The sequence below is a fragment of the Gopherus evgoodei genome, chromosome 8 (genome assembly GCF_007399415.2).
Source record: "Gopherus evgoodei ecotype Sinaloan lineage chromosome 8, rGopEvg1_v1.p, whole genome shotgun sequence".
Lineage (NCBI taxonomy): Eukaryota > Metazoa > Chordata > Testudines > Testudinidae > Gopherus > Gopherus evgoodei.
Genome location: NC_044329.1, coordinates 45518492 through 45542667, shown reverse-complemented (window position 1 = coordinate 45542667; position 24176 = coordinate 45518492). Strand labels below are relative to the sequence as shown.

General features: G+C 49.4%; 1 protein-coding gene across 2 annotated transcripts in view; it reads left to right on the top strand.

Annotated features, from left to right (window-relative positions):
• The first annotated feature begins 1782 nt into the window (after positions 1–1782).
• Positions 1783–24176, top strand: part of CRIP2 (cysteine rich protein 2) — a 69622-nt gene continuing 47228 nt past the window's right edge. The window contains exon 1 of one of the 2 annotated variants that reach the window (XM_030573478.1): positions 1783–1883. In XM_030573478.1, coding sequence (XP_030429338.1) covers positions 1841–1883 — 43 coding nt within the window. In that variant the 5' untranslated portion in view covers positions 1783–1840. The remainder of the gene's footprint in view (positions 1884–24176) is intronic. The other variant, XM_030573479.1, reaches the window with a different exon arrangement.

Genomic DNA, 24176 nt, shown 5'->3' with positions numbered 1-24176 from the left:
AATTCATCTGTGAGTAACGTTTTCTGCCATCTCTGGCTCGGAGCCTTCGTTCCATTCTGGTGGATGGAGACTTGGCCTAAGTTCTTCTTGCCTTTGTCACCTCTTGTCTGGATGACAGCAGTGTGATACAGCTGGTCACCAAGCCTTCAGCCCTTGAGACTTTCCAACTAGTACAGAACACTGCAGTGTGTATCCTCAGCAACGCAGGCTCAGTAACCACCACCACATCAAACCTGCCCTCCACTCCTTAACACTGGGTTCCCATATTTATCAAGTCAGGTTCAAGGTCTTGGTCCTTCAAGGAGCTCCATGGCCTGGACTCAAGGTATGTGAAAGGGCCTAAAGCCCGGGCTGAGGTCCATGGCTGAGAACTTCACCCCTCTGGCACAGTGGAACACTCTAGCCCAAGGGGAAGGCTTGTCTATGCAGGTGCCAAACCTTTTGTGGGGGCTGGTACCAGACTGTGGAATGAATTCCCTCAGAAACTAAGGATCATCCCAAACTTCACCACCGTCAGAGCTCCAAGGGCAAGGTATGTTTCTTTGACATGCCGTCACTAATGGACACAGAGCCGTGTGTGTGTGTATTAATTTTGTTTTCCCAAATCAAAGCTCCCCTGCACACCTTTCTCCCTGTGGAGCAAGGATGAGAGAACAAACCCATGACAGATGCTAGTAAGGTGACTACAGAAAGGCACTCAGCTACTATAGTGCTCAGTATGGCATAAGAATGTATATAGAACTGATCTATTTTAGGCATTGGCTATTGCAGAAACCTTACGAGCAATATGTGCATACACACGGAGCCTGATCCTGCTCTCCATGGGTATTCAACTCCCGTTTATGTGAACGGGAGCAGGAAAATCCCATCCTGTGTCTTGTCTCCTCCTCCTGGTTTGAAAATGGATGGTTAGTTTCCCTTGGAACGATCCATGTAGTTAGATCGCCTTCAGCTCTCATGCCCCAGCTCTGCTGGGAGGGAAGAGGTTGCAATTAAGCAAACTGATCAATGAGATTTGTTGTAGGTAGCTTTGAGCACAATCCTGTTTCCTTTGATTTCGAAAAGAGGTATGGACCTAATTCTGCACATCTCCCCTATCCCCATCCTCCTCTTTGCCCTTTCACTGCCACCTGCCACCCAGGGGTGGGAACTGTCACCTCCGCAGTTGGCCAGGAGTGCTGTGCCCCCTGACTCCCTGTCAGTGCCTTCCCATCACACATGCCTGGACTCTGGCCTTTTACTTCGCCATCCGTTTTACGTCTGTAACTCCCTGCAGCCTTTGGGGCTGGCCTGTCTACACATCCAGGGGCACTGACCTTCCCTACTCAGGTGGGGCCAGCGTGGCTGGGCTGGGGGGAGGGTGCGAAGTGGACACCTGGGGGCCCCTCTCCTGCTCTGCCCAGGTGTTTGGAACTGGACAGCTCCGGACGGGGTGCAGTTCGCTTTGGGCCAGGGTCCGGGGAGCCCTGCGGCTCCCAGCCTCCAATCCTGGCAGGGACTAGAGATGCGCAGCAGCAGGGTCAACTCCCAGCTCGTGCTGGCCCGGGTCTCCAGCCAGCCCCGGTTCCGGCCCCACGCTCGGGGGGTGCAGACAGCGCAGCCCGGTGTGATGGTGGGGCCCTGGGTGGCGAGGGGCTGCACCCTGCACCTGCTGGCAGCTCCGGCCCGCGCGTGGCTCTCAGCGGCGCCGAGCGGGGAGGGAGTCGCCCCCAGCTCGGCAGCGCGGCCAATGGGCTGGCGGGCGGGCTGGGCTGTGGGCGGGGCGGAGCGGAGCTTGGGCCGGGCTGAGCTGAGAGACCCGCACACAGCAGCGCGTCTCGCCGGCTGCGCGATCTGCGGCATGGCAGCCAAGTGCCCCCGGTGCGCCAAGGCCGTCTACTTCGGTGAGTGCCCGGAGCCCTCCGCACAGACCAGTCCCCCCCTCGCTCCCCAGTCTGGGGCATCCCCCGGGCACGGACCGGTCCCCCCCTCGCTCCCCAGTCTGGGGCATCCCCGGGGCACGAACCGGTCCCCCCCTCGCTCCCCAGTCTGGGGCATCCCCGGGGCACGAACCGGTCCCCCCCTCGCTCCCCAGTCTGGGGCATCCCCGGGGCACGAACCGGTCCCCCCCTCGCTCCCCAGTCTGGGGCATCCCCCGGGCACGGACCGGTCCCCCCCTCGCTCCCCAGTCTGGGGCATCCCCGGGGCACGGACCGGTCCCCCCCTCGCTCCCCAGTCTGGGGCATCCCCGGGGCACGGACCGGTCCCCCCCTCGCTCCCCAGTCTGGGGCATCCCCCGGGCACGGACCGGTCCCCCCCTCGCTCCCCAGTCTGGGGCATCCCCGGGGCACGAACCGGTCCCCCCCCTCGCTCCCCAGTCTGGGGCATCCCCGGGGCACGGACCGGTCCCCCCCCTCGCTCCCCAGTCTGGGGCACCCCCCCGGGCACGGACCGGTCCCCCCCTCGCTCCCCAGTCTGGGGCACCTCCCCGGGCACGGACCGGTCCCCCCCTCGCTCCCCAGTCTGGGGCATCCCCCGGGCACGGACCGGTCCCCCCCTCGCTCCCCAGTCTGGGGCATCCCCGGGGCACGAACCGGTCCCCCCCTCGCTCCCCAGTCTGGGGCACCCCCCCGGGCACGGACCGGTCCCCCCCTCGCTCCCCAGTCTGGGGCACCCCCCCGGGCACGGACCGGTCCCCCCCTCGCTCCCCAGTCTGGGGCACCCCCCCGGGCACGGACCGGTCCCCCCCCTCGCTCCCCAGTCTGGGGCATCCCCGGGGCACGGACCGGTCCCCCCCTCGCTCCCCAGTCTGGGGCATCCCCCGGGCACGGACCGGTCCCCCCCTCGCTCCCCAGTCTGCCCCCCCCCCCCGGGCACGGACCGGTGCCCTCCTCGCTCTCCAGTCTTGGGCCCCCCCCCCGGGCACGGACCGGTCCCCCCCTCGCTCCCCAGTCTGGCCCCCCCCCCCCGGGCACGGACCGGTCCCCCCCTCGCTCTCCAGTCTGGGGCACCCCCGCCCCGGGCACGGACCGGTGCCCTCCTCGCTCTCCAGTCTGGGGCATCCCCCGGGGCACGGACTGGTCCCCCTTCGCTCCCCAATTTGGGGCACTCTCGCCCGGGAACAGGGGCTACCCCCTTGCGCTCCCCAGCCTAGCCGCAGCTCTCCTCCCCTCTCCCAGGAGGGACTAGTGTCTCCCTTTCACACAGTCCCCGTAGCCTGGGAAAAGGGACTGCTGCTCTCCCTCCATCCCGGGTGCAGCCTCAACCCGGCAGTAGGGGCTGCAACCCCCCCCCCCCGTGCTGCCCACTTGGGTGCTCCCTTGCCTTGAACCACTCCTCCCTTCCCGAGAACTGAGCTCATCCCCTGTCTGTGCGTTCCTCCCCGGGGGCGGGGCGGGGAGGGCAGCTGTTGTCTCTCCTCCCCACCTTGTGTGCACGCCTACCTGGGAATAAGGGGGGTGAGCCCATCCCCAACCTGGGTGCCCCCGCTTTCCAGTTTGCAGGCTCCCCCTCTCTGGGAGCAGAGGGCAACTGTTTTTTATACATACTGGACCCTTGGTCTATGGCTCTCTGCTCGGAGTTAACATGATGAGTAGAGTCTACAGGGATAGTGCGTGGCAGGGAAAGGGTTACAGCTAAACCTCTGTTGCTTTGGTTGGTTAGGGGGAAACACCTGCATTGTTTGTATTCGTAAAGTTGTGAGGGCTCCACTTGATCTCCTCCTCTGGTATTGGCTCCCTGGGAGAGTCCCTGTTTGCGCTTGCTGGGACAGGGTGATTGGGATCTCTGCTGAGTTGTCTGATCCCCTGCCCAGATGGGTGTGTATGGCTGACCCAGGTGAAGAGGAGGCGGGCCAATCTCTCAAATGTTCGGTTCTGCAGCTGGGACCAGATTTTTCAAAACCGCTCAGTGTCTGTCATGCACCCAGTGTGCTGAGATCATAGATTCATAGAAAGGTAGGGCTGGAAGGGACCTTGAGAAGCCATCAAGTCCAGCCTCCTGGGCTGTACAGGGCCAAATCAACCTAAATCATCCCTGGCAGGTGTCTATCCAACCTGTTCTTAAAAAAAACTGCAGTGACAGAGATTCTACAACCTCCCTTTGAAGCCTATTCCAGAGTTTAACTACCCTTATGGCTGGAAACGTTTTCCTAATGTCTAACTTAAATCTCCCTTGCTGCAGATTTATCCCATTACTTCTTGTCCTGTCTTCAGAGACCATGGAGAACAAATGATCCCTATCCTCTTTATAACCACTGTTAGCATGTTTGACGTCTGTTATCAGGTCCTCTCTCTGTCATCTTTTCTCCAGACTGAACATGGCCAGGTTTTTTAACCTTTCCTCACAGGTCAGATTTTCTAAACCGTTTCATCTTTTTTGTTGCTCTTCTCTGGACTCCCTCCAGTTTATCCACATTTTTTCTAAAGTGTGGTGCCTAGAACTGGACATAATACTCCAGCTGGGGCCTAAGCAGTGCCAAGTAGAGCGGGACAATTACCTCCTATGTCTTACATACAACACTTCTGTTCATACACTCCAAGATATTAGCCTTTTTTGCATCACATTGTTGATTCTGATTCAACTTGAGATCCACTATAAACCCCAGATCCTTTTCAGCAGTACCACTACCTAGCCAGTTAGTCCCCATTTTGTTGTTGTACATTTAGTTTTTCCTTCCCAAGTGATGTACTTTGTGCTTGTCTTTATTAAATTTCATCTTGATGAATTGAAACCAGTTCTCCAATTTGTCAAAGTTCTGAATTCTAATCCTGTCCTCCAGAGTGCTTGCAACCCCTCCCAGCTTGATGTCCCCCACAAAGCATTTAAGCATACTCTCCACTCCATTATCCTAATCATTAATGAAAATATTGGACTAGTTCCAGACCTAGGACTGACCCTTGTGGGACCCCACTGGATTTACTCTCCTAGTTTGACAGCAACCCATTGATAGCTACTCTTTGATTACAGTCTTTCAACCACTTTTGCACCAACCTTACAGTAATTTCATCTAGACCACATTTCTCTATTTTGCTTATGAAAATGTCATGTGGCACTGTGTCAAAAGTCTTACTAAAATCAAGGTGCATCACATCTGCTTCTCCCTGTCCATTAGCCCAGTAACCCTGTCAAAGAAGGAAATTAGTTTGGTTTGGCATGGTTTGTTTGTGACAAATCCATACTGGCTGTTATTTATAACCCTGTTATTCACTAGGTGCTTACAAATTTAATTGTTTAATAAGTTGTTTCAATATCTTTTCAGATAATGAAGTTAGGCTGACTGGTCTATAATCATCTGCAAATCTCACCCTGATTGTGGGTGCTGAGTGGCTTTGATCTGACCAGTATTGCCAGGATGGCGGTGCCCTGAGACCTGCCTGAGTTGGGACACATTGACTTTTCAGAGGATGGGCAAAGTTGTTTTTAGAAAGACAGGAGAACTTGGCAGTAGTGGTAAGAATGGGAGGTCAAAATCAGAAATGAGTTCCAGCAGCATCTACAGATAGCAAAGAGCTAGAATGCAAAGGTTAACTACATGTGTCCCCTCCCCCCAACTCTGCGTGTTGAAATACAGAGCATGTCTCATCCAAGCCATTTCCAAAGTCTCTGAACTGCTTTGTTATCCTTTACTGTAAATGTATGTAAAATACTCTACTTATGGTGCACTTTTCACTAATGGAGCTCACAGCACTTTACAAAGGTAGGTAAAGCAGTATTAGTTTCATTTTACATATGGGGAAACTGAGGCACGAAGACAATAATATTTTAAAAAATGGCTTCTGAATTTGGGGATGGCACCTTCGACCCCATTCTCAGAAGCTCCAAGTACCCACAATTCCTGTTGACTGCAGTTGAAGAGATGGCTGCTTTCCCCTTCCCCACTAAAAATCAGACCCAGGGCATCTCCAGTGGAACATCCTGGTTTTAGTGACTTTCCCCAACTTATAGAGCTGGTCGTGGCCAAGCTGGGACTAGAGTCCAGGTCTTCTGACTCCTTCCTGTGTCTTGCTGCCATTTGAAAACGTACCTCTTCCAATTCTGCTTTTATTATGTGAAAAGTACATGGTCCAGAATGTGGCTTGGCACCAACTAGAACATAGCTTTGACTTGCTCCCTTCTCCAACCTGTCATGGTCTTAGAGTACTGGGAATTACTGCTGAAGATTAGGATCATTTTAAAGGCACGGGGAATTAATCTCCATTACCCAGATCACTTTCTGATTGAATTAGTTAGCTTTGCATTCTGGCTTAGTTTTGGCTAGTGCTGCTTGCAGGTTATTCCCACCCTGGAGGATAGTTCCCATCTCCCTCTTATGATATACTGACATGTAGCGAAGTGTGTGACAGCTCAAGTATCCATCTTCCCCAGTCCTTGCTTCTCCTGGTTGTTTATTTTGATAGAGAAATACCATGGGGTTATGATAGCATCTGAGCGTTCAAAGCTTTGGGAAGGGTTGTGCACTTTCATTCCGCCCCAGCCATCTCCAAGTAAACACTCAGAAATAGGAATTTGCTTTTTCTCCCCTTCTAAGTAAATCTTTTTGTGGGGGCGGGAATAACTCAGCCTGCTGGATTTCATTCCTTGTGTGAATCTTTCCCTTTTAAGCTGAAAATGCTGCGTCTGTTTTCCTGGAGGCCCCAGTCTGACGTTAGTTTCTTTCTCCCTGCTGTCTGGGTGACTGTTCTCGTGGAATCACTGGTTGCTGTTGGTAGTGGAGAAGACTGTCCTCTCCTGACCGCCCCACGTGCAGTCAGGGAGAAGGGGCCATATTGTGCCCGAGCAGAAGTACTGAGGGGAGTGAGCCAGAGAAACCATGACCTCACAGAGTTCACTTCCAATCTTCCCCATCTAGGGAGGGATCAGGTCAGCATTCCCAGGATTTGTGATGAGTGGAAGCATCAGTCCTGCAGAAGCTATGGGCGCTTTTACTTCCCCCGCCCTCTTGCTCCCTGGTCTCGGGGAAGATGGGTTTATACAGGTGCCATGCTGCCTCTGAGTGACCATCCATCCACAGCTACGTAAATGAGCTGCCTAGATGCACAGAGTAGGTGATAACCTAGAGAGAGAAGAGAGACACCCCATTCTCCCTACTTTGCAGCAACTGCATGCAGAAGTCTGCTTGGATAGAAGCCATCTTTGCATGCCATGGGCTGTAGCTGCTCCCTGGCTCCTCCCAGGCCCCAGCTCAGCCTCTGCTGCCTGACTCCCATGGAGACCTGGCTTTATTGGGAGGGTGCGGGAGTGGGAGGGCTCTGTAGGGTCCAAGGAAGGGGGTGTAGGGGAGAATGTGCCACAGAGCCAGTGCTGGTTCTATGCAAACCAAGTGGTCTGTATTCAAGGGAGTGGTGAGAGAAGAGTCAGAGCTGGTCCAAAATTTTCTGTTGAAACACTTTTTTGATGGAAAATGTTGCAAAAACGGTACCCTTTTGTTGAAATATGCATATAACCCCACCCCCAACCCAAATATCAAAACATGATCATTTCTTTCGGTATGAAAAAAATTGAACACTTTTTCTGCAAGTTGGGGAAATCACTTCCTGACCAGATCTAGTCCAAACATATCAGGAAAGTGGCAGGAGAAGAGGTGTTTTCCTGCTTCTTGTTTCCAAGGCCAGTTTTTATTTTGAACTTCCACTTCAATTGACTAATAAATCACATAACCTAGTGGGAAAGCAATAGTGGAATTATCTTCCACAGGTTGTGTGTGCGCATGAATTCTTTTATTGCCCCTTAAATTAGCGGAGACTGATTAATAAAGTCCTGCTTGTTTGGAAGTGTTACTTTCTTGTGAGGAATGACCCTTGATTATAATTTTTTTAGATGACAGGAGTTGTGATTCTGAATCTCATGAAAATGTAATCACATTCTTTTTCTCTTCCCTCTGCCCTACCCCCGACTTTATTGAGATACTCATGTACTGAAATGGGCAGCTGTCCAGAAATAACGGTAATTTTATTTATGGAAAATTAACTTTGTCTTCCTGTTGCCTTTTGCTCCACAGAAAAATCTGGCAGACCCTTCCTCTATAATGAAAGGGATGTGGGTGTTTCCTGAATTACAGAATGAAGTTAAAGTGCAGGAAAACATAAAAATAGATTTTTTGAAAAAGCACATTGTGGCATGGGAAATTTTTTCCCAGTAGCAGCTGGGCCATTTGGTTAGTCTACCTTTTTTTTTTTTTTTAATGCAATTTGAAAGATCCAGTGAATACCTGTTGGGACTATTTAAGTGAAAAAGTAACTGCTTGATGCTAATGCTCTGTAGCTGACTCCTAGAGCCCTAACTGCAAGTAGCCCATGTTTTGGTCTCTTTCACCAGGAAGAGTTGGTGGTCACAGCCAGCCTGAAGCAAAACAACTGAGTATTTCTTGAGCTACCAATACAAAAGAGAGGTCTCCAAGTGAGTTTTACAGGGTCACTGCCTTTGTGACTTGTGCCTGGGGGAAAATTCTGAATTGCCCCTCTCTACTCGCCTTTGTTTTCAGACTAGTGAACTGCAGAGAGCGGACTGCAGTAGCTAGCATCCTGCTGCTTCCTCTATGCAATGTTTATCACAGAATTCTGAGCTGAATACAAAGTTAAAAAGACAAAATATGTAACAGATAAATTCGATTTATTGTCCATCTGCTTATTCTGCTGGAATCCAGGCAGGCAGATAACAAACAGGCTCTTTTTGTTCTTGACTGCATTGTTCTAAAGGACCTCATCTGGTGGAGTGTCTGTGAGCGCGCATGCTATTACAGAGTCAGGGAGCTTTGTTGCAAGCGGGTGACTTTCTTTGTGCAGAGAATGGCATGGGCTGGCATGTACCCACAGGCATGAGGAGGAAGTGGCCAAATAGCCCCAGAATTTAGCATTTTTGTGCAACTGGCAGCAGCAGCAAGTGCTGAGGTACTGGAGGGGAAATCTTGTATGTGTGGACTGAGGAGCTTGCTGTCTGGGGGCAGCAGCGAGAGAGGCTTTTAGCTTGGGATCATTTGATTGCCAGTGTTGGCCAGCATCTGAGGTTGGAGAGTGCTGCTGAGTTGCGGAGTGGGGGTTGTAAGGCTCATCCAGCTGTTATAATATTATATTTATTATTATAAGGCTCATCCAGCTGTTATCTGGAGAGACCAGCATCAGCCTTTGTAGCTTGGGCCAGTAGTAACCATCATCATAGGAGAAAAATGGAGGCAAGCTGCATCTCACTGATTCCCTGGGGGAGCAGCCCAAGCTCCCCATAGGGAACCCTTGGCAAGCAACAGTCCAGCATCACTGGAAAGGGGAACAAGTGTTAGCAAGAGGTGAGCAGATCCCCGAGTGCAGTGAAGGGGAATCTGATCCATTGTCTCTGCAGCTGGGTCTGGGCTCTGTAAAAGGGCCCGTTGGATGGTTTTGAAATACCCAATGCCCATCATTGCTACACCAGCCACCTGTGTATCAGCTTCCTGCTGCCGCTGTATTTAGGAATACAATATCCAGGCCAGTACTGATTCCTTCTGTGCTTTGCAGAGCTCTGCACAGGCTTGTTTGCTCTGGAGAAATTCAAGCTAGAAGAGCAGAAGCAGCTCTGCAATTAATAAGTAACCACTGTCCTTGGAAATAGATGCTTGCAGTTTTCCAGTGCCCGTGGCCTGAAAATCTCCTGCCCAGGCCGGCTCTGCATGGCTGAGTGTGAGGATTTTGTCTGTATATGTATTATAGATTTTCTTAAAATATTGAGAAAACGCCAGCCTTCTCTTCAGCACAGCCAGTATGGCAGTGACTATATGGGTGACTTAAGCACAGCTGCTTGCCAGGGATAATGCTGATGGCCTGGAAGCTGGCTCTTATATAATCTCCTATTTTGATGTCTGAGAGGCTGCTCTCTGGGCGTGTCCATCTCAGGAGCCAGGGTTTCTAGCAAATTGCTGCCTGACTCGGGTATCAGAATACAAGCAGCTGACGGGGATTTAGCTGTGAAAGTCCTAGAGAGCAGGAAATGGCCCAAAACTGCGGAGTGGGGTAACTGGCACAGTTGTAGTGTACTTGGACAAATATTGCAAATGACAGAAAACTGCATAGGCCTTCCTGCAGTAGCAGCTCATAACCTTCCTTCCTGCCTTTTCGCTGGTGGTATGTCTGCTGCTTATTAGCAAACATTATTATAGCAGTAATGGCTAAGGGCCACACCAGTGTGTGCCTCATTGCGTTCAGTGCAATGCAGATGTAAATGCAAGTTCTGCTCCCAAAGAGCTTGTGGCCTGAAAGACAAGATGCCAGTTGCTAACTGTGTTTCATAGATTCCAAGGCCTGAAAGGATCGCTGTAATCATCTAGTCCAGGGGTTGGCAACCTATGGCAAACTGCTGCCTGCTGGGGTCCTGGCTGCCGGCCCCGCTCAGCTCGCTGCCGGGACCCTGGCAGGCAGCAGCGAGCCATTAAAAATCCTGCCCGGTCCAGCTTGCTCTTCTCTTCCCCTGCCTGTTCCCCCAGTGTGCAGGGTTCCTGCCCCTCCTCCTCTCCCTCCCTTCCACCAACAGCTGATGGCCCTGGAGAGGGAGGGAGAGAAGCAGAGCAGGAACCACAGCCTCAGCATGCTCCTGCTCTGGAGAAGAGGTGGGGACGGAGCCTTGGGGAAGGAGAGTGGAATCAGGGCATATCCCCTCCAGCCTCCTGCCGTGAGCCGCTCAGGAGCATCCCCACGACTCCAGCCCACACCCCCAGCCTCCTGCCCTGACTCCTGAACCTGCCACATTCTCCCAGCCCTCTGCCCTGAGCCCTGCACCCCCCCACGACCCCAGCCCTGATTCCTGCATCCCCGTCACACACACCCCAGCCCTCTGTCCTGACTCCTCTACCCGCCACACGTACCCAGCCCCTCCCACACCCCATGCCCTGACTCTTGCATCCCCACCTTGAGCACCAAATGGAAGCTCTTGTACCCCTCCCCCCACATTCCCACCTGTACCCCTCACACCAAATGGGAGCTGCCAGGGTAAGTGCTCCACATCCAAACTCCTGCCCCAACCCTGAGCCCCCTCCCTCATTCTAGCTCCTGGCCAGACCCTGCACCCCAACCCCCAGCCTGCTCCTTTACCCCCAGCCCTGTGCTCAGTGCACTCCCACCCTCAGCTCAGTGCAGAGAGAAAGGAAGAGAATGGGCTAAAAGCAGGGAGAAGGTAGGTACCCACTGTACGTGGGCAGGGCTGGGACCCCAGATCGACAGTGGGCTGAGCAGGGCCGGCAGCAGGGACCCTGGCTGGCAGAAGCCAATGGACGGAACCCCAGACCGGCAGTGGGCTGATCCGCTCAGCCCGTCAGCCCACTGCTGGTCTAGGGTCCCGACCGCCGGCCCCGCTCAGCCAGCTGCCAGTCTGGGATTCTGGCTGCCGGCCTCTTGCCAGTCGGGGTCTCTGCTGCAGGACCCGCTCAGCCTGCTGCCGGCCTAGGTGAATGGGACCCCAGGCTGGCAGCGAGCTGAGCGGGCCAGCAGCATAAGATCAGCATTTTAATTTAATTTTAAATGACGCTTCTTAAACATTTTGAAAATCTTGTTTACTTTACATATGACAATAGTTTCGTTATGTAATATATAGACTTATAGAGAGAGACCTTCTAAAAAACGTTAAGATGTATTACTGGCACACGAAACCTTAAATTAAAGTGAATAAATGAAGACTCAGCACACTGCTTCTGAAAGGTTGCTGACCCCTGGTCTAGTCTGACCTGTGTAACCCAGGCCAGAGAACTTTCCTGAAATGATTCCTAGAGCAGATCTGGACAGGTTAATTAACATGCCTGGTTAATTAACCACTTGTTCCTACCTGTGTTCCATCCCACATTTAGTTAGACACTGCCTTGCAGAAACCCCCGCAGGAGGTGAGAGCACCTATTATGCTGTGTTTCATACTTGCAGTTCTCAGTGGCTCCCCTCCTCCTCTGCTGTTCATTGGGAGCCAGCTCATGGCTTCTTCTTGCAGAACAGCTGAGAGGCAGATTGGGTGTGCCTGGGACTGGCAGGAGACTCCCTGCAAGCCAGCTAGTGTCTGGCCTACCTAAGTTTTTCCATACCACTCGTTAGGTCAGCAGGGAGTGAGTGATGCTTCCATTTCTCACTGAACCACAGATTGACAGCAGGTGTGGTGAGAGCCTAGGTCCTGATCTGGGGAATGCTCCCATGTGCTGTGCAACTGTTTTCAGGAACAGGAGCTTAGTTTTTTGGTTGCAAGTGAGCAGTTAGAAGGGAGCTTCATTTATTCATCACTGTCCTGGAAAGAGCATAGGGAAGGGGAGAGAAAATGAGAAAGGGGAAATAGAGAGGGAAAGGAAATTGAATGGAGGGGGAGGGAAAGTTAGAGGCACAAATGGAAAGAGGTAGATAAAGGAGGGAGAGAGAGAGAAACAAAAATAAGTAGGCAAAACAAATTTTCCATTCAATTATTAAGAAAATGTTACAATAAAACACAAAGAATGAATAGCCTCTGTTACATCACATGTGGGTCTGCTTTATGTATGCAGGGTCACCTCTGTGCCCAGTACCCAATATATATTACCTTTGCTGCCTTTAGACTAAAAGTCATCCTGCTTTTACTGTACAGTACCATGCATGCTGAAGGTGCTATATAAGCAGTACTGAGGACAAGGGTTGGGAGACCTTGCTGAGAATGGGAGGTGGGTCCCAGATGCCGATTGCGGGTCAGTAGAGAACCTGCTCTGGTTTTGCTTTCCCCTCTAATATTAATGTTGGCTTTCTGTATGGCCTTCTTCCTGGTTTTGTGTATGCCTGATGGGTCATACCAGCCAAGACCCAAAGGCAGCTGGGTCAGAATGTAGTTTTGTTGGCTTTCTACCAGGATGGAGCATTGGTCTAATGCTGAACTCCAGGGGGGCAAGTAGATTTAAAAACAAACAAACCAACCTTTGGTCTGAAATGTCTTAAATCTTGTAAAATACAGGAAATTACATTGGACAACCTACAGATGTCCTTGGGCACTCCCAGACATCGCTCCATGCTGATCTCTTCTGTGCTTGTGTAACCCGCGTAAGGCGTGGGGGTTCTTTGTCCCCCTCCAGTGGCTGGTTCTTATACAAAGTTTGAGTCTACTAAGGATGTCGTCCTCCAGCAATAAAGGCTTATAGCATTGAATGGCCTGGGTTCAAACGCTGCTGACAGGCCAAGTGGGTTTGGTTAAATTTGTCCTTATGAAATTGTGGATGGAGGGTTTTCAGCCTGTTGTCATCCACCCTGTTCGTGCTCACCTTTCCATGCAGACCTGAGAGGGGCCGATGCCTTTCTGGGCTGGGAAGCTATTGAATGAGTGGTGCAGGGCAGGAGGGGAAAATGTCTCTGACTTCCCTTCCTAGCAGTCGAGCCCACATGGCATTTGACAACTGACTCTTTGGTTCAGTGGGCTTCCTTTTGATTAACTTTAGCATGGATAATTCTGAAGAGCGAGTGACATCCTGCACAAAAAGGAGAGTGCCTGCAATGCATTGTGGCATGAGTCTCTTCCTAGCCTTGGAAGGAATGAGACCTCTTGTCTGCCTGGGCTCTCAGCAGGAAGGCTGGCTGTGCTGCACTATATGCTGTGTTGGCAGGTGACTTTGCACCAGCAGGTCCCGTCTTACAGTTACTTCCACCCATCCAAAGGGTGATGAAGGGGAATTGGCAAATCTGGTGTTTCCTGAGTGAACGCATGGAATTATCTGTGGGTAGCTTGAAGCTCTCTGGGACCCTGCACTACAGGTTTGTAGGAATACATGAGCGGAGGGGGCAGCCAGGATGTGCAGTTTTCAAGGCTCGGATACATCATGAAGCAAGAGATCCAAGGCTATGGAGGGCCTCCAGCAGAAGAGGAGTACACGCAGCATGTGACGCGTGTGGACTCCATGTTTGTATTAACACTTTGGCCAGTGAATTTCCAGTGTCCTGTGTGGTGCTGGGCTCTCCTCGTCACAGGCCAGCTAGTCAGATTGTGCCTTCAGACCCCTCTCTGCTCCTGCTTCCTCCCTTATAAAATGGGTGTTGGTCCTTGTCTCCGGCAGCTATGGGGCATACTGGAAACCTGGTGCCTCTCCATGGGAAAGGGCAAGAATGAAGAGTGTAGAACTTCCTTCTGGGGGTTGGAAGGTGATGAGGAGATGAAGCACCTCTCTGCCTCACTGAACCAGCGGGCTCCAGAAAGCAGGCCCCGGTCATGAGCAAATTGGGGTGGGTTTCAGAAAGAGCTTGGCCCTAGCCACAAGTGTTGTTATCTAGATCCTTGTGTTCCCTGCCATAGAACAGGATGTTATGAGGATCAGTGCAGTTTCTCCCAGGCCTGAGGAGAGCACAGGACGAATTACCCAATTCAAGACGTGCATGCTGGATTGGAGTGGGTCACTGACTGGACTAGCCTTGTTTCTTTTACTATGTTTGGTCACAAAATTTATGTAACTTTCTATGGACTCGTGTTGGCAGGCAGATGCTTCAGTGCTTTCTTTTTTAATAAAACAAACCATGGCAACAAGCTGTCAGCAGCAGCTACGATCCCATCCCTGTGGCCCTGCAGCGTGTCTGGTGCGCAGAGAACATCAGCCAGAAGACTGAGGGCTGGTCTACACTACGGGGGAAAATCAATCTTAGATACGCAACTTCAGCTACATGAATAACGTAGCTGAAGTCGAAGTATCTAAGATCGAATTACTGACCGTCCTCACGGCGCGGGATCGATGTCCGCGGCTCCCCCTGTCAATTCCGCAACTCCGTTCGGGTTGGTGGAGTTACGGAATCGATATAAGCGCGTTCGGGGATCGATATATCGCGTCTAGATGAGACGTGATATATCGATCCCTGAGCAATCGATTGCTACCCGCTGATACGGCGGGTAGTGAAGACGTACCCTAAGTGATTGACTTTGGTTTGCAGCTTCGGCAGGCTTGTGGTGGAGTGGGCTTGACAATGGTAGTGATCCTATCGACACTGCCTGGGCTCCGAACTGGAGAAAAATAAAAAATGTGAATGGCAGTGGATAGATATACATCAGGGTGGGGACAGAGGGAACAGTCTAAATGATTCTGAGTGGGTGAGTTACAAATGCGTGTAACCCAGCTAGTCGGAATGATTTCCTTCCTCCATTACCTTTCAGGGCTGTGTGTTTTCCCTGCAAGTCTTGCTGCTGTTATAGGGAGCTTCTCTGTTTTTGTGTATTAGAGGAAATCTCCTGGCTAGTAGAGCAGCACAGAGCCTCAGCTTCAGGGTCTAATAGTTAGCAAGCATGTAGGTTCATTGCTCAGTTGTCCTTCTCCGCCATTTTTAAGGCTACCAGCATGACCTGTTACTTTTAAACTAATCAGTTTCTTTTAAATATAACTGATGTTGCCAGACATTCAGACACTGAGCTGAAGGCAGGTACACAGTGGGTGCAAAATGGTACTCAGCTGGAGTGGTAACTATTTACATTTGACATTCATTCCAGTGCAAACCGGTGCCAGAGCAATGGAGAATTGGGCCCCAGCTGCCTGAAGAAGCCACTGTCTCCTCAATGGCTTGGTTCAGCTTTCACAGACATCTGTGGGAAGTTCTCCATGGACTCCCTGGATGTGGGATCAGGCCCCACTGAAGCAAGGACAATAGAAGTGCAGGTTGATAATTTTGGCATCCGCTGGTCAGGCAGGAAGAACATGGCTGGCTTCTCTTTGAAGGATGAGCTGTTGCCTGCAGGAAGGAAGCCCCTAAGTATCCAAGTGAGAGATTTAGAGTTTGTCCTGGTGAAGGGGAAAGATAGATTTCTAGAGCATGTTAGTGACCACATTCTAACACATGAAGGTAGACAAGGCAAGCTCTACCCTCACACACGCTAGCTGGTTGAGCTGACCTGTGGGATGAGCCTGGGTTAGATGTGAAGTTGTGTTAGAAGGTGCTAGCAACATGATCTAAAATCCCAGTCCCCTCATCCTAGTCCAGACACACTGTTAGGAAAGTATCAGAGGGGTAGCCGTGTTAGTCTGGATCTGCAAAAGTAGCAAAGAATCCTGTGGCACCTTATAGACTAACAGACGTTTTGGAGCATGAGCTTTTGTGGGTGAATACCCACTTCGTTGGATGCATGACGTACATGCATCCGACGAAGTGGGTATTCACTCACGAAAGCTCATGCTCCAAAACGTCTGTTAGTCTTTAAGGTGCCACAGGATTCTTTGCTACTGTTAGGAAAGGCCATATCACAGCCTGACTCGGAGCTCTCCGCCTTTGCCTGTCATTGTTTCCTCTGGACTAGTTTTATGTATTTTTAGCTTGGCTAATCTGGGTCCTGTCAGCAGCAAGAGTGGGAGAGGAGCTGTGCCCGGGGTCGGGATGTTCTTGTTTGGACACTCGCACAGATTATTAAATAAACTGGAATGGGTCCTGAGCTTGTAGGCAGAATGGGGAACCCTTCACCATTCCCCGTGTGCTGGGAAATACTCCATGAAACACAGAAAGTGCCGTGGACCGAATGCTAATACTACACTGCCAAGGCTCCGAGGATCAGGAAATGCCCAGGTTCAGAATGGCTGTGCCTCTGTAGCCCTCTCCCTTGTGTGTAGATGCTTAGATACAGGGTGCTGCGGCAGTTTAAAAGAATCACATCTCAATGTGAATGTTTCTTGCCTGTATTGTGTTGGGGAGCTTGAGATCACTGTTGCTGCAAGGGAGTAGGTGGGGAAAACATTTTCTTCTATTGTTTGCTCCTTTCTGTGATTGACAGCACTATGTACGCTCAATTCTGCTGTTTCCCCTGTATCGTGTTAGGCCTCAATCCTGAAAAGTGGTGCTGGCTTTGTACTGCAGAATCTCCTATGATTGCCTCAGACAGACCTGTGGGTGACGTGCGCTGATCGGCTCATAGAAGCAGACTGCAACTGCCCCACCCAAAGCCACTGCAAAGAAGACTAGAAATCTACAAAAGATTCTGTCTCAGGAGTCCTTAGGGGGCCCTGCTTGGGAGTGTGTTTGTAGAGGCTCAGGAACTGGGTATCTGGGGGGTTTCCCCTCCAAGTCAGTGTCTGTGAGCACAGTCCACAGTAGCAAACTAAAGCACCAGGCTCTGTGTGTCCTCTGCCTGGTGCAGCAATCGGGGGAGTCTCCCATCAGGTTTTTATCAGGCACTTTCCTGGTGTGCTGCTGAGAGGCTCCCAGCTGTTTGAATGCCCCTTTCTCTTCACAGCTGGAGGGCAAAAGGAAATGGCCTCACTGGGAAAGGACTTTATTTTTAATACTGTTACAGTGACGGCTCCTTTTCTGGGCTGTACCCAGTGTTCTGGGGATGCTGGCTGGGTCCTGGGGGCTGGATTTGGCTCGGGAGAGCTTGATAGGGAGGCAGCACAGACATCAGTATGTCATGATGGAGGGCAGTTCATTGTATCACATGGTCTGCCCTAACGCAAGAAGGCAGGCAGGGCTTAGAGTTGGCAGTTTGTGAGGTTGATTGGAAGGGTATAAAGCTGGAGCTTCCTCTCCGAGGCTCAAAGCCTGGCACGGGCCTCCTGCTTGCAAATCACACAGCAGGTGGAAGGTGCTGTACACCAGAGGAGCTAGCAGCAATTTGCCCCTGTAGTATCTGGAAGTGTTGGTAGCTGATGGAGTTTGTCCTAGTATACATAGCTGAAACCTGCTGGGCTAGTTATTTGAACTGGAATGCTAGTGTACGTGGGTGCAGTGAGAGAAGGCTGGTGCTGTATATCACTAGCCTTTAACATTAAATGGAGTATATTTTTGTATTGTGCAACACCTTTCATCCCAAAGTATCAGAGGGGTAGCTGTGTTAGTCTGGATCTGTAAAAGCAGCAAAGAATCCTGTGGCACCTTATAGACTAACAGACGTTTTGGAGCATGAGCTTTCGTGGGTGAATACCCACTTCCTCAGATGCATGTAGTGGAAATTTCCAGGGGCAGGTATATATATGCTAGCAAGCAAGCTAGAGATAAGGAGGTCAGTTCAATCAGGGAGGATGAGGCCCTGTTCTAGCAGTTGAGATGTGAAAACCAAGAGAGGAGAAACTGGTTCTGTAGTTGGCAAACCATTCACAGTCTTTGTTCAATCCTGAGCTGATGGTGTCAAATTTGCAGATGAACTGAAGCTCAGCAGTTTCTCTTTGAAGTCTGGTCCTGAAGTTTTTTTGCTGCAGGATGGCCACCTTAAGGTCTGCTATAATGTGGCCAGGGAGGTTGAAGTGCTCTCCTACAGGTTTTTGTATATGGCCATTCCTAATGTCTGATTTGTGTCCATTTATCCTTTTCCGTACAGACTGTCCAGTTTGGCCAATGTACAGTTTGCTATGTACATCGGTCAAACTGGACAGTCTCTACGGAAAAGGATAAATGGACACAAATCAGACATTAGGAATGGCCATATACAAAAACCTGTAGGAGAGCACTTCAACCTCCCTGGCCACACTATAGCAGACCTTAAGGTGGCCATCCTGCAGCAAAAAAACTTCAGGACCAGACTTCAAAGAGAAACTGCTGAGCTTCAGTTCATCTGCAAATTTGACACCATCAGCTCAGGATTGAACAAAGACTGTGAATGGCTTGCCAACTACAGAACCAGTTTCTCCTCTCTTGGTTTTCACACCTCAACTGCTAGAACAGGGCCTCATCCTCCCTGATTGAACTGACCTCCTTATCTCTAGCTTGCTTGCTAGCATATATATATCTGCCCCTGGAAATTTCCACTACATGCATCTGAGGAAGTGGGTATTCACCCACGAAAGCTCATGCTCCAAAACATCTGTTAGTCTATAAGGTGCCACAGGATTCTTTGCTGCTTTTTCATCCCAAAGAATCTCACAACACATCACAGAATTTACAGCACAGTAGCATACCTATCAAGTGAATCCATTACTGAAATGCACCTACTTCTGGGGTGAAGTGAGTCAAATGCTCAACAGCTCACAGTAGCGCTACACAACACATTAGAACAAGAAGTGTCCAAGTTTCAGAACCAGTGTGATACAATTTAATAAAGAGGTTATGCCAGCCAAGTGACAAATAATAGAGAAGTTGCAGTGGGCAACTGCAACAGACTCCCCAGGACAGGAAGAAAATGGGTGAAGAATTCCCAGATGAGCTGGAAGAAGAGTGCACAAAGTTAATTAAGGATTGAAGAGAATTGACAAGGGTAGCAAAAAAGAAGAATGCATAATGCAGACTACTAGTGTTATTGGACAGGAAATAAAATGAAATGCTAGCTAAAGCATCTGGGGCAAAATAATCTGGAAGACAGCTATTCAATAGGAGTGGGAAATCTGGACAGCAATGATATAGAGACATTAGGGTAATAATGGAGCATAAATCAGACAAGCAGCGTGGCTGCCAAAAAAGGCCAGAGCAATTTTAGGCTGCATAGCTAGATCCTGATTCTGACTGCACTCACAGTGGTGTTCTGATAGACTGGGAGGACTCACTTGGAACCATTCCTGATTGATCCCCATGTAGGTGACAGTTCTCTCCGTGGGTGAAACTGCACTAAGAATGCTTTGTGCAGGTCTTGGAGGGACTTCAGAGAGAGAGCAACAGCAGTGACTCTAGGGCTGGAGGGATTGAATTACTGCTAAAGAACTATGTCTGTATGTCTTGGCTGCACAAAGAAGTGGGAGACATAACAGCCAACAAATATGTGAAGGCTGGAGATAAGAAGGAGGGAGAAGAATTGTTTAGAAAAGTCCAAGGAGGTAGGAGTGTGGTAGGAGGCAGCTAAATGTCAAGAAAGATATCCTAATTGAGGGTCTGTTAGGCCACTGAGCAATCTGAGAGCACGGGATGAAGGCCAATAGTGTAGTTCTCCTAATACTGGAGCCCTGGAGGATATTCTGTAGGACAGCGCCCCCTGTCCACAGGAGAGGGAACTTGATGTAATAAATCTCTTCCATCTCCCATTTCTGTGGTTTCCGAAAGGAGAAGGGGGACGAAAGCCCAGCCATTCTGAGACACCAGAGGGTGGGTCAGGGAGACCTACAAATATGGAGCAGCCTTGAATTTCCCAACAAAGTATTGAAGAAGTCATGGGTCCATAGATCATGCTGGAGGCTCTGACCAATGGGATACGGGTATTGGCAGTGGACTAGGGGCTTGTAATCTTGCATGTGCAGTGGCTTTGTTGGATGTTCTGCTGTGAATGGAAGTAGCAGATAAGGTTCTCGGCTGCCTGGTGTTTCTGTTGGCTTTGTTTTCAACGCAGCCTGTTACTGGGTCCCTTTTCCCAGTATTATCTTCATCTCCTCTGGGCCTAGAACTCTTCAAATTATCACCAGACACACTTCAAAGGCTTCCCTCTCTTTCAGGGTTGTTGCTCATCTTCGTCCTTATGTGCCGTGCAGATCTGGACATCCCTTTCCCTTTCTGCTGTTGGATGCTGCTGTTTACATCAGGAATGGAGAGGTGTGGGGCCAAGGTACAGACCAGAGTCCTTTACACTCAAGGAAGAATTCCACAGCTCTATCCAGTTCTGGCAATTGCTAATTTTGTGTGGCCCTTGTTTTGGGTCCTCACCTGTTGCTTCCCACATTTGAGCCATGTCAAGGTTGACAGGCATAGGTAGGAGGATATTCTTTTTAGTCCTAAAGACTAGCTAGACAAAATGAATCCATTGAATCCCAGAGAGGTTGTGGAGCTCCTTCACCCAGCTCACCTGTTTTGGATGAATTAGACACAACAAATCCTGCATCTTAGTAAGAGGTTAGACTAGCTGACCCTGGTGGTCCCTTCTAACCTTCTGGTTCTATGATTGTAAGAAGATGGGCGCATACACCTAAGTTTCTTTTCCTTAGTGGGGACCAACTCCAGCATCCAATGGAAACCCTCTCAGGGTGACAGTCCCCTTCAGTATGTCACCAAGAGTGTTATTTAGCACAGAGTAGAGTCCAGTGGTGGAAATGTACAGAGGAAATCAAACTTTCCACGGACTCAGGTGCAGTGGTTTCCCCAGGAATTGAAATTAGGGGGGGTGTTCAAATTTACAGGGGGATGTCAGGTCCAATGAGATATTTAAAAGAGATATGAATAAAGTAAATGTTTTGTTAGGATTATGCAAATTTAACATAAGGAAAATGCAAGATACACCAAAACACATAACAGATCTAGATTTGACAAAAAAAAAATGTATTTAATTTAAATTGACTTTTGAAAAGTAAGCCATCATGGGATAAGAGGGCAGTCCTCTCATGGATCAGTAACTGGTTAAAAGATGGGAAACAAAGGGTAGGAATAAATTATCAGTTTTCAGAAAGGAGAGAGATAAATAGTGGTATCCTTGAGGGGTCAGTACTGGGACCAGTATGGTTCTACATATTCATCTGGAAAACTGGGTAAACAGTGAGATGGCAAAATTTGCAGATGATACAAAACTATTCAAGGCAGTTAAGTTCCAGGCAGACTACTAAGAGCTACAAAGGGATCTCACAAAACTGGGTGACATGGCAACAAAATGGCAAATTAAATTCAATGTTGATAAATGCAAAGTAATGCACATGGGAAAGCAATCTCAACTATACATACAAAATGATGGCATCTGAATTAGCTGTTAACACTCATGAAAGAGATCTTGGAGTCACTGTGGATAGTTCTCTGAAACATCCACTCAATGTGCAGCAGCAGTCACAAAAGCAAACAATGTTGGGAATCATTAAGAAAGGGATAGATAAGAAGACAGAAAACATCACATTGCCTCTATATAAATCCATGGTACGCCCACACCTTGAATACTGTGTGCAGATCTGGTCACCCATCCTAAAAATATATGTATTGGAATTGGAAAAGGTACAAAGATGGGCAACTAAAATGATCAGGGGTATGAAAGAGGAGGAGAGATTTAAATGACTGGGAATTTTCAGCTTAGACAAGAGATGACTAATGGGGATATGATAGAGGTCTACAAAATCTTGACTGGTGTGAAGAAAGTGAATAAGGAAATTTTATTTAATCCTTCACATAACAGAAGAACTAGCAGCCACTCAATGAAATTAATAGGCAACAGGTTTTTAAAAAATGAAAGGAAGTACTTCTTCACACAATATAAAGTCAACCCAGGGAACTCTTTGCCAGGGGATGCTGTGAAGACCAAAACTATAACAGGATTATAAAAAAGAACTAGATAAATTCCTGGAGAACAGGTCCATCTGTGGCTATTAGCCAGGATGGGGAGGGATGCAACACCATGCTCTGAGTGTCCCTAGCCTGTTTGCCAGAAGCTGGAAATGGGCAACAGGGGATGGTCACTTGATGATTACCTGTTCTCTTCATTCCCTCTGAAGCACCTGGCATTGGCCACTGTTGGAAGACAGGGTACTGGGCTATATGGACCATTGGTCTGACCCAGTATGACCATTCTTATGTAAAAATTAATTATAATAATAAAAATGTTTAGTACAGAAACTCCCCAATATAATGACCTCCCAAGATAGCAACAATGTGAGATAACAATCTTGGCAAATAATGCATTTTAAAACTCTTGGCCTACTAGGAAAAATATTTATATAAGTTTCCATTCCCAGTCACAAATCTAGCATTCTGGAGCGAAGTGATTAAAATATAGTCCAACAAACAAAAGTTTATTTAACATGCCCCTCACTTTTCCCTCCACCGCACTCCACTCACAGGTTTTGTCCTTGGTCAGTGGAGACTCAGAGTTCAGAGGTGCTTTCACGTGAGTACACATTCCAGGTGGGGGATAAAAAGGCACTTTGCTTGTTCCTCCAGTTGCTCACTGTTCACTCTGGCCACATCTGTTCATTGTGCCACAGTTCACTCCACCACTCTGTTGCCAATGGCCCTGCACAGTCACCTTCGGCTGCCATCTGCCACTGTGACCTCTGCGAGTTGGTCTCTTGAGGTTCCACCAGCTCTCAGTGATTTCAGCTGAGCTCTCAGTGTGGGAACCTCACTCGCTTCTAGTGCAGTCGGGGTTATCTCTTACACAAAAACACTCTACCCACAGGAACACTGTCCCCACAACAGGACTAAGCACTTAGACCTGATTGTCAGTGATTTCAGCTTCAGTGGTCACTTAACAGAACAAAAGACTATCTAGGGAGCCTAATCAGCTCTGTCTTTAAACAGTGGAGAGGGACAGGTCCCCATCCTCTCTCTTGATGTCTTCAAATCACCACAGGCTACAGTTCTACTGCCCTTTACTCATACAATAAGGACAACATTTCATCCCCCATAACCCCTACATTCAAGTGCTTTGTAACCCAACCCCAGCCAAAATCTATCACTTGGACAACACAGCTCTGTTTGCTGGATACCTAGGTAGATTAGGTGTGGAATGTAAATGGAATCTGGCCCTGAAGCCTTTCCCTGAAGCCCCAGCTCATCACTAGCTGTCAGGGAGAGCTCATTTAGACTTTGCTTACAAATCATCATTTGAAATTATTATGTTGGCCAACACCACCAAAATGAATGCACTGGCATCATAAAAAACAGCTGTATAAGGAAGCTAGTCTTTTTTCATACTTTTCAAACCTATTCTACTTTTTCAGATACACATATTTTATCATACACTGTATAAGTTTTTAAAGTGTGTATTAATGTTTAAGTTTCAATTCAGATTTCCAAACAGTCACTGAATTGGTATGTAACTAGTTCACAAAACTAGGGGGTGTGTTGGGGAAATTCAGGGGGAGTGTAGGGAAATCACTGGCCAGGTGAAGACAGCTGCCTGTCTGTCGTGAAACTGGGAGGACTAACTAATCCCTTCCACTTCCCATCCTGAGGATCTGCATGCCCTGACACTACCCTCCTTTTCTGGCCCATCCGCTCTAGTCTCCTGCTTTTCTGCTTTATGAGCAGGGCGTCTGCCTGGCCTGAGGGTTGACAGGCTAATGAAGGAACGAGTCTCTTCATCTCTTGGGGTGGGGCTTGGAACAATCTCTCAGCAGACAGGTTTCCTTCACTAACATGAATTTCATCTCATAATCCTGTAGTCTGCGTTTTTCCTCTTAGTAGTCCTCAGCCATCAATATCCCTGCATGGCACACTGCTTCCTGAAGTGCGGTCCATGATGGGTAACACTCTTCAGTTAGTCACACCTGTCACACTCCAACTCGGACTTGAATTCCCATGCCAACTAGTTGCTGTGCCTTTGCATGACTTGCTTTTGAATAGCAGCTAGGAACCTGGCCCCATAAGGTAATTGACCTGTTGACTGCCTTGGTCATGGGAGTAAAGAGGGTGGGGTTTGACGCTGTGTGGGAGAACCTGCCTGGAAAGGAAGAGAGCCTGTGT